The sequence below is a fragment of the Telopea speciosissima genome, chromosome 8 (assembly GCF_018873765.1).
Source record: "Telopea speciosissima isolate NSW1024214 ecotype Mountain lineage chromosome 8, Tspe_v1, whole genome shotgun sequence".
In the NCBI taxonomy this organism is placed as follows: Eukaryota; Viridiplantae; Streptophyta; class Magnoliopsida; order Proteales; family Proteaceae; genus Telopea; species Telopea speciosissima.
The window spans coordinates 9,722,197-9,732,507 of NC_057923.1; the positions used below are offsets into that span (position 1 = coordinate 9,722,197).

At 38.3% G+C, this 10,311-nt stretch overlaps 1 protein-coding gene across 1 annotated transcript; it reads right to left on the minus strand.

The window, feature by feature from the left end:
* Positions 1–2,742: 2,742 nt before the first annotated feature.
* LOC122670712 (mannose-1-phosphate guanyltransferase alpha-like) lies at positions 2,743–8,948 on the minus strand. Its single transcript, XM_043867672.1, has 15 exons — positions 8,566–8,948; positions 8,328–8,425; positions 8,115–8,215; positions 7,899–7,977; positions 7,628–7,688; positions 7,403–7,449; positions 7,218–7,310; positions 6,997–7,087; positions 6,623–6,671; positions 4,536–4,652; positions 4,297–4,444; positions 4,004–4,096; positions 3,853–3,921; positions 3,066–3,108; positions 2,743–2,963 (listed from the first exon to the last, which is right to left on the minus strand). The coding sequence occupies exons 1-15, from the start codon at positions 8,621–8,623 to the stop codon at positions 2,863–2,865; spliced, it is 1,248 nt and encodes a 415-aa protein (XP_043723607.1). The 5' UTR covers positions 8,624–8,948; the 3' UTR covers positions 2,743–2,862.
* Positions 8,949–10,311: the final 1,363 nt, after the last annotated feature.

Below are 10,311 nucleotides of genomic sequence, written 5' to 3' on the forward strand. Positions count from 1 at the left end.
CTGTCTTTAGTAAATGTGACCTTCGTAGTCAGGTATGGATGCTTCAGTAGAGAAGCAAAACATTGTTGAAGAGTTTGCCGGTTATTGCTTATAATGGCTTTTAAAATTTGAAAGGGCTTTTCTATTAAAACTAGAACAAGAATTTTTCAGTGGTGAGTACAGCCATTCCATTGAGTAGGGATTTTCTCTCTCTTTCTGTGGCTTGGTGAAATGTTTTGATTTGTTCTTTGGAGACAAAAATGCAATTATCCCTTTGTATTTGAGTTGGGAAAGGGGCTTGTATTGTGAACATGTGCCATAAGGTCTGCTACAGAACGGCACACAACTCCAGTGTCTAGATTCTTGTGCACGTCCTCTCACATCCTACATGTGGACCCCACACTCTCTTCTCAATAAATGCCCCCTATTGGTCTAAAATTATAGTCTGGTGTTATGTGAAACCCTCTCCCATGTTTTATATGCTTGGGTTAAACATAACATCTTTAGACTTTGGGATGGAATGAGGGGCAAAAGTTTTCAAAGAACTATATGCATGCATTTGATGTTCGAACACTTTTTTGTTAGGGCTACATTTGGTTGCAAGGGAAGCAAGGGAAATTAAAGGGAAGAGAAGTGAAAATTTTTAAACCTAAAAAAGAAAATTTTTGTATTCATTACTCAACACGATTGTATAAACTACTTAAATTTCTTATCATATTTAGTATTGATTCTTTAAAAATGTAATTTTTATTGTACTTTTCAAATCCAAGGGAACTGGATGCAAAGTAAAGTGAAATTTAATAACCAAATATGGCATGATTTGGATTTAATGATATATAATCATGTGGGATAATGATTACAAAAGTTTCTTTTTTAGGTTTGAAAATTTTACTTCCCTTTAATTTCTCTTGCAGCCAAACGGAGTCTACATGGATAAAGATTATTTGGCATTCCAACCATTGGATCTATATGGGTGAGAATTCCTTAGATAGGTCACATTCTCAATCAAATGACCCACCATAGGGCTTTTCCCTTGTTTTTGAAGGATCCTTGCCATCAAATAGTTTCACAAAAATTTGAAATTTTCACACAATTTTGAAACCATTACAACATGTGGAGAAATCAAATTGGTCTGAGATTTAATACAATGATAATTTGAAAACAATTCCACTATATTTGGGCACTTTCAAAGTTGCCATAAGGCAATATCAGCAATTATAATGGGTATTGTGGGAAAGGATTCCTAGAAAGCAATTGGAGAATTCAAATTGATTAAATATAATCATGCGGAAAACATGTCCACTAAATTCAGTACTTACAAAGTTGCCATGCAGCAATTATTGGCAATTTTGGGGGGCATTATGGGAATACATTCTTACAATGACAATTTTGAAGTTTGAAATTTTCTTATAGACACCCCTCAAGGTGTCAAGTAATTTTTGACTTTACTTTTTTATACCTTTAGTATGATATACAATTTTTTTTCAAATGAGGTTAATAGTATCATTTAATGAGTGTATTAAAAAAATATGTTTGGCAATGACATCTTTTGATAATGCCATAATAATAGATTACTTTCAGATTATTTTTGAAAATCCTTATATATCCCATCTTAAACAACTTTTGAGAATAAAACAAGAAGCAATTTAAAGAAGATGTCAAGTTCTATACACCTATGACTCTATAAGAGATATCATTCATACACGCCCTTCAAGTTTTATGTACAATTTTTTGGCTTGATATATTTGGATTTTTTTTTTTTTTTGACTCAAATGTTACTAATTTAGTGAAATATTTTATTGCCATTAAGGGATTGGTTCACTCATTTAAACATAGTAAAAGTAGAAAGTGCCATAACATGTAGATAAACAGGCCGCAAGCCTCAGTTGCAACTTAGGGGAGACTTAAGCAGTTGAATTCATAGCCGGGTTGCAACTTCAATAGTGAAACAAGGGGTTATAAAGTTGCAAGTTGCAAACCAAGTTTGACACCAGAACATGAGGTTGAAGATAAAATTGAACTAAAGTTGCAGCTCAAGGTTGCAACTTAGTTGAACTGTACAAAAGGGTGTACCCAGTGCATTATGCGTCCGCCACTGGGGGGTCTGGGGAGGGTCATAATGTATGCAGCTTTTCCCCAGACTTACCGTTGCGCCAAGGTTTGCAACTTTGTTGAAGTGTGCAATTTCCTAAATTGCAACCCTACTTTTGCTTAAATTAGAGTTGCAGACACCCAGTGTGACTTCGATGAACTAACAAAAAATTGGCTGCAGACTGAGGCTTGATGAGTTTCAGCATTATCAGTGATTTATGGTGCATAATAGCACAAATCATAACTAATACTTTAACATTCTCATTCTGTTGAGAACCAACCATAGCCAAGTCCTTGTTCATACTATATATTCATTATTTCGCTTCCATGACTTGTAACAGTAACAGTCTGACAGCAGCGATTAAATCGAGCTTACTCTAGGATCTGCAATTAAAAAGGCGAAACCAGTGCATGAGGCTCCCACCACTGTGGGATCTGGTGAGGGACAAATCCCAACGAAAAATCCAAAAGGTTGGGGGGGGGGTATTAGGCATCTGAATAAAGGTTGTGAAGCTACATAATATTTTGTTTTAAAATGGTACTTGTGCAGTTCTGTTGGTAAAAAATATAAGCACCTACAATTTTTAGTGCATCACCTAACACCAAAGAGAGAAGAAATTCACATTTTTATTTTAATTTCAAAGTTTCAATCTACAAATGACTCTACTACAAAATCATCTCTCATATTTAGAACTAAAAGAACCTTAACAGTAGGCATTATTATTTTTTATATAGAGGAAAAGAGGATTACATCCTATGGTAACAAGGCTCTGTGTAAAGCCTTCTTCCTTATTATAGGATGATCTCCTCCTGCACACTGACATTGAGTGTCTTATTCGGAAGAACAATGCTGTTGATTACTACAACTTCATCTTCAACAATCACAGCTTCACCTGGATTGAGATATAGAGTTGCTCGTAAATTATTAGGTTATGATGCCCCTTCTGATGAGAAAAATGGATGATAAGAATAAAGATATGAGAAGGCAATAGTACCTAGGATGGTTATTCCAAGTTTAGCATTATAGTCTCCATCAGCCTGAAACAGTTAATAGAAACTAGGTCAATTGCAGTGAATCAGAAAGAGTACGCTTAAAAGGAGAAACTATTTGTCAATTCAAAAAACACTCTAGCGGATCCAGGCCTGAACTGATCTGGCAATTAGGTCAGTTGAATTACCTGCAAATCACCTAAAAGCTTTATATTTCAAACATATGGATGATTGTGGCACATGTATATGCCATTTGATTCGGATATGGTGCATACACATATTTCAACAAATACGATTTGAAATGTCACATTCTGATTATCGCCTGGTGGACCAGATGCATTCCCAGTGCACTCCTCAGTCTTTATTGGGGGAGGAGGAAAAACCAACTCCACCAATTATTTGCCAATTTTTTCTGATATAACTTGGCACTATTCAAATATGACAATAAGATCACTTGCCAGTATTCTCTCTAGTGTATTACTGTGAAAGAAATTCCTTTCCTGCACACTGCTATGGCAAAGTAATACACTGTATGGCCATAAAAGCATATCAAGATGTTGCCTACTATTCTCTTGTCTAATTATGGATGGTGTTTATCGAGCACTGAAAATCTCAGGAACAAAGCTCTGGGTTTCAAATGTAGCATTTGAGGGCCACTTCAAAAGCTTATAGGAAGAGAACTTTGATTCAGAGAACCATATAATTAGAGGATGATGAAAAAAACAAATCCTTTTGAGTGTAACCAGTTTCCAATTTCCAATATTATTGTGTGCATGAGAGAGAGAGAGAGACCTGCACACGGGACCATTTACCAATAGATGATTTCCACCCGACGATTGAATGTATGACAACAGCATTCTCCTGCAATATTTTTAAATAAAAAGTTCAGATCAGGCTCAGATATTAGTGTTCAATAATCTCATATCCTAAGGCACTTCCATACCTTTATTTCGACATCATCAAGGATGATGCAACTGATGAGCCTTGCCCCAGCTCCAATTCGAGCATTTGCAGAAATTGATACATTTGGACCAATCTGTTCCAAGAGAAAATACTCAAATCAGTTTGAAGATCAAATAAATTGGTTCAAAAGAAAGTACCAACATCTAAAATGGGGTTTCAGAAAGTGCAATATATAGAGAGGCACCCAAAAAATGAGGAACCAAAAGTTCTCATGGATGATTAATAATGCTAAGCAATTTCTCAGAAGTTGTGAAGGGATACAATTAAAACTACCTTTGCAGTTGGATGTACTTTTGCTGATGGGTGAATGTAAACATCACCCATGATGGTAGCACTCTTGGTGCCATTCCCAATTGATAAAAGATGGGGAGAGGTGAATCGAAATTGGGCAAGATACAAAGCAGAACATTTCAAGGACATTCTGCAAGGTAAAATGCAAATTTAGATTATGTTGTCCAAAATTCAAGGGAAAGAGAAAATGTAAAGTAGATAAGAATCGAGAACTCCTCTACCCTGGAGTCTTGATCTGTTCCCAAAAATCCAGGGTCTCGAATGTATATAGCTGCTTCTTTCCAGCAAGAGGGGAAAGTATATCCTGATCCAATCTCACAAAATCTGTTGGAAAGGTCCTGTTCAGAGCTTATATCAGCGGGGGAATTCATAAGAAAAGTAATGGGTGAAATTGTAAAGTGTGCAAATAATTTTAAAGAAATAGAAGTGACACACACCATGTCAGTAAAGACCTCAAAGGTGAGGGCATATGCTTTCTCAGATGGTTATAAATAAAAAAAAACATTTAATGTCCAAAGTCACCACAGTCAACTAAAACCATTATTACTATTATAGATACCAACGTAGGAAAGGTGTTTCACCAGGGCTCGCCATGTTGGATTTTAATCAATTTCTGGTTTCCACGTGGCATGTTGGCCTTTCCCCAGTCCCACCTCTCTAGATATTAAGGCAGGAAAGGTGTTTCACCAGGGCTCGCCATATTGGATTCTAATCAATTTCTGATTTCCATGTGGCACGTTAGCCTTTCCCCAGTCCCACCTCTCAACCCACATCCTCTCTCTCTCTCCCCTCATTGCCAAAACAGCATTCAGGAAGACAAAGCAGCCTCCTTCATTCCTTCCCAGTTCCCATACACTCTCTTCTCCATCATGGCATTTATGAAGCAACCCTCTTTGCCCTCTCCCATTCCGCCAGCAGTTTCCACAAGTGGAGAATCTCTGGCATTTAAACTTTTCGATTTTTCCTCTGGTCTTCTTCCTCCATCAATCTCAACTCAACTCAGCCTTATCCCAACTAAATAGGGTTGGCTATATGGAACCTCATTTGCCAATCAACTCTATTCAAAGTCATACTTGTTAAAAGTTCTAAACTATGTGTGTCTTTCCTCACCACTTCTCCTAGAGTCATTTTTAGGCCTACCCCTGACTCTTTTAGCCCCTCCAATCTGTATAATCTCACTCCTTACCGGTGCATTCAAAGGTCTCTGTTACACATGTCCATGCCACCACAAGCGTCTTTCTCTCAGCTTATCATGAATCGGAGCTATTCCTAAATTAGCTCTAAATTCTAATTTGTTCAATTCTTACTTTATCTTTTCTAGTTTTATCACTCATCCATCTCAATATCTTGCTTTTAGACTGGAAAAGCAGTCTTTGCCTGCATCACTTTCAAAGAACTCACCTTGATTCCACAATTAAGGATTGGCCATAAATATATGGATCTTTACCCCCCACCCTTAAACAAATTTATAGACCTCGGCCTCTTCTAGGATTGGTGGTCTGTTCAGGGACAGTTTTATATTGCTGCAATCGAATTATACAGGGCTGTAAGGACAATTCAGGGCAGAGTTGGAAACTCCTAAGTGTAAGCCCAAAAGATGATATTCTCTTTAGCCCTGATTGCAATGCCATACACTGGCTTAGCATGATTGTTAAAAGCCCTGTCACTTCTTTCAAGCCACACCCACCAACAACTAGGAGGACGCATAACAGACAAATTTTCATCCCCCTTCAAGACAGCACTGTTAGGCATAATCCCACTTCTGCCAACTCTGGGACCTTGGACGACTTCACATACCAGTTGGGCCTCTCCACCGAATAGTTTAAGCTTTTGGGTTGGACACTTCAACAAGCCACATAATAGCCCTGAGAAAGTGCTGGCAAAACCCGACTCAAACCCTCCAGTTCAAATAGAGCACCCAAGACTTCGAAATCTAAGGGACAACGGATAAATCTTGAGAGAGACTGGTTCAACTAGTCAGGAGCATATCCCACAGTATTCTAGTTGGTGTGTATTTATGCAATCTTTACTCTATTTAGTCCTCTGTTTTTGTGTGTGTGTGTGTGTGTCTGTTATTTCATCATCTAACTGAAGGCATCATTCGTCAAGAGCAATAACATGGCTTCAAATATTGCTAGCATAAATGTTAGATTCGACAATTATAATCAAGAAGAAGAATGTTGATTGCACAAAATGCTAATTAAACTGGAATTTGTAACTTTGTGCATCATGTTATCCCTAAAAATCCAAAGGTAGAAGAACCAAGCATTTGAAACTTGTAAAGTTCAGAAGCACAAAGAAGACATACTTTGTTGCTGACTGGAGGGCTTCAAAGCTGGATACGCGTCGTAAATTAGCTGCAGAGGACAAAGTACAGATTGGATATTTATTGCAGGAGATTAGTACATCCATTGTGTTTCTAGAATTTTGAATATTAACCCCTTAACCCCAAAAGATAAAGAAAACCCAAAAATTATAAGTCCATACAGCTTATTTTTATGCAAGCAATATCTTAAAGAAGTCAGTTCAGGGAAGGGGGAGAAAAATCACAATTTGTCACTCTTCCATCTCAAAGGTTCTTTGCCAGAACCATACACACTCCAGAATTATGCATATATTGACGAAAAACACAAAACTCACTAGCCAGGAACTTAAGCCTGCAAAAGACCTACAATTACCAACCTCTGTCTTTCCGTTGTGTGGAAACATCCTGAATGGCAGCGAAAATATCTGGCATAAATATGTACACGCCACAGTTTATTAGATCACTCACCTGCAAAACATGGTAAAAGAAACCATACGATGATGTATTAAAAGTCCGAACTAGCCACTAAGTTGAGAAATACCAATATGACACAAGGGAATGCTACAAAGGCTAATTAATTTTACGGTGTTCAACATACAAAAGTCTCAGGTTTCTCTGTGTAATGCAACAGTTCATGGGTGACTGGATCAGCAACCAACTCGCCAAACTGGTTGGCTGATTCAGCAGAAACCTGCACAAAGAAGAGAGAAACCTGAGCATGGTGAAAAATAATTTAATTATATATATAGACTAATATTCTAGCATCATGACATTTTGGCCAACCTTGATTACTAAGATTGTTCCCATCCCACCATATCTTCTATGGGCCTCTTTGCATTTGAAGATAAACAGTCAGAATATAGAAGACCAATCTTAAACCAGAGAAGAATAAAGTAATAGCACATGCAATTAGGAAATAGAAAGCAATGCGCATAGATAAGATTAAAAGGAAAGATGAACAGATCATTGAAGGAGAATTCAAAGTCACAAGGAAGATAAGAGACTTACCAAGCATCTCTGGCAGAGGAAAACTGCAGCAAACATCACAATTTAACAAAAAGATATGTGACTGCCATTAAGGGATCAAAAAAGAAAGTCAGATTCAGTTGAGATAAAATTGGTCGGTTAGTCAAAGCCTTCATACAACACTTCCATGACAAAAACAGTGGTAATAATGGTTCCAAGATCTGGAATTCATGAGAGGAAAATAAATAAAAATGTTCTTCTCAATTGAAAAACAAATACAGACGAAAGAGAATAAGGGGCATAAGATCCAAACCGGGTTGTCTTCCATGATTAGATCTCTGAAGTTGTAAAGACCTCCTGCTGAACCATGTGGTTTATCTTCTTTCAAGTACCTAAAGGCAGTAGCAGTAGAAACAAAGACTTGTAAGATCCAAGAACATAAAAATGTTCACTCTTTTTTTTCTACAAAAAATGAAATTAGAAAGAGGAGCGTACAACTAGCAAACGCGCAGGCAACAAATGGCATTACCTGACTGGGACTTTGAGCTCATTAGAGATTGAGGAGACATACAAGGCAAATTCTCGCTCCTCGTAAAAACCAACGAGATATATTTGCACCAAGTTCGGGATCTACAAGGATGCCCAAAAATCTCAATTCCGATCCGAGACAACGAACAAGTAGAAAGATTTGACCTCCCAAAACATATAAATTGCAGAGTAACTGAAGATAGATAGAACCCACCTTTTTGCAGGCGGAAATCGGATGGTGAACCATTGGCTGTCCTGCCAAAGGGAAGAGAGGCTTTGGAATGTTCAAAGACAGTGGCCTAAACCGAGTACCTACAACATTCAAACATAAACAAACATGAAAACAGGGCAAAATCTAAAAAGAGCTAAACTAGAAGTCTTCAATCCAAAGATCACAACTTTCCCACCAAAACCCAGAGAAAAGTAGTTCGAAAATAAAGCCAATTTCATACCTTTAGTCGGCCCGCCTACCATGATGACAGCTACCACCCTCTCCTCTGAACTCCCCATATCTCAATCAAAACCAAACTAGAATCTCTGAAACCTTAAACCCTTTCTAGATTACGATTCAGTAGCGAAGAACCTAAGATTGAGGACGGAAGTAGAAGTTCTCAAATCAAACTTTTCTCTCATAAGTCATAAGACTCAGAACCTCCATCAAGGGATGTAGATAAGAAGAGATGCCCATGGCCCCATACCCATGAAGGAGATGGAAGAGCATTAATAATCCAAAACCAAAGTACCCTTATTTAGCTCTTGTATCGTTTTCCGTAACACTTGTTGCAGAGAGAGAGAGAGAGAGAGAGGAGGTTGACGAGGGAGGGACTGGACTAACCAGTACGGATCAGTCCGTATTCTATTTATCGTCGAGAGAAGGACTGGTACGTTTAACAGAATGCCAGCAATGATTACACGGTAAAAAAAATTACAGAAATTCGAGTGGCAAACAGATTACCATATGAAAATTATTAGCTGAGCATGAGGAAATGGTTTATGGAAAAAGTTTACACTATGTTTGAACCGGTGTAAAAAAACACAGATCAAACCGGTTCATCCAACTTAAAAGCGATCGAAAAGTCAAATCGAACCGGACAAACTCCTTAGCAGTGGCATCGGTTCTGAGTTTTTCAATAACTCTTGACCCGGTTTGGTATAAATCAATTGGACCGATAAGACTGACCAAAATAGATTGTTTGCCTAGAAACCAAAAAACCCGATAAAATGATAAAATTTCAATATTTTTTATGGGAAAAAGATTTCTGTGTGGGAGTGCTGGCGTAATGAGTCTATCTCTCTCCTCCCCATGTGAAAAGACATCTTTGGCTCCTTATTTTAAGGAGGAGAGCAATAGACACATGGGAGTGCTGGCGTAGGCCGCACTCCCGTGCAGAAAACTGCTTCCCATTTTTTATATATGAAAAATTGTGGTTGGACCAATAACAGACAAATAGAGGATTGATACAATTCAGATCGTCTATGGCGTAGTTGCCCGTAGCTGCCTGTGCGGCTCAGACTAGGCTGCGCATGCAAAGATCGCCTTACCCCCTCTCGGGCAATGCGTTTGGGCAGGGGTAATGCGGTCTTTGCGTGCGTGGCTTAGTCTGTGCTGCTCAGGCCGCTACGGGTAACGCACTGTAGAGGATCTGGATCCGGATTGATAAGAGACCATTAAAAGAAACCGATAAGAGACTGAATAGAATCAGACCAATGGCCATCGGTTACGGTTTGGATTTTACAGACCAACAAATTATGGGTCCGATTTTAGGTTGACCCGATATATTAAAGTTGGAATTTTTTTTTTGACTGAACTAGAATAATTATCACCTCCAATTCCTCTAATAGGGGGGGGGTGTGTGGACCCCACCTTGGGCAGTGTTTTCTGGTAGGAGGTAAGGTGGTCATTTTCGCCCCCCATGTGAGGAATTGGAGGGGGCAGCGAATTGGAAGGGATAACGATTCACTGAACTAACTGTTTGACACCCTTAGCTATTGAGAACATGGTGGAAAAGATACTAGATTAGAAAGTATAACATACGATAGGATATAGTATGAGTTATATTTCCCAGTCCTCTTTTTTTGCTTCATGTTTAGGCTTTGCTTCTTGCTTCCTTCCAATCTAAGGATAATAATTAAAGCAGATAATGTGTAATGGTTCCAAGAGATACTCAACCATGTGAGTTGTGACCTTATGCATTTCC

Excerpts from the sequence above, each read along its gene's own strand:
- LOC122670712 (XM_043867672.1), bottom strand. The coding sequence starts at position 8,623 with ATGGGGAGTTCAGAGGAGAGGGTGGTAGCTGTCATCATGGTAGGCGGG. Across the intron at positions 7,689-7,898 it reads TAATCATGGAAGACAACCCG|TCACATATCTTTTTGTTAAA; the intron begins GTTTGGATCTTA and ends CCTTAATGGCAG. Across the intron at positions 6,672-6,996 it reads CACACAACGGAAAGACAGAG|CTAATTTACGACGCGTATCC; the intron begins GTTGGTAATTGT and ends TGTCCTCTGCAG.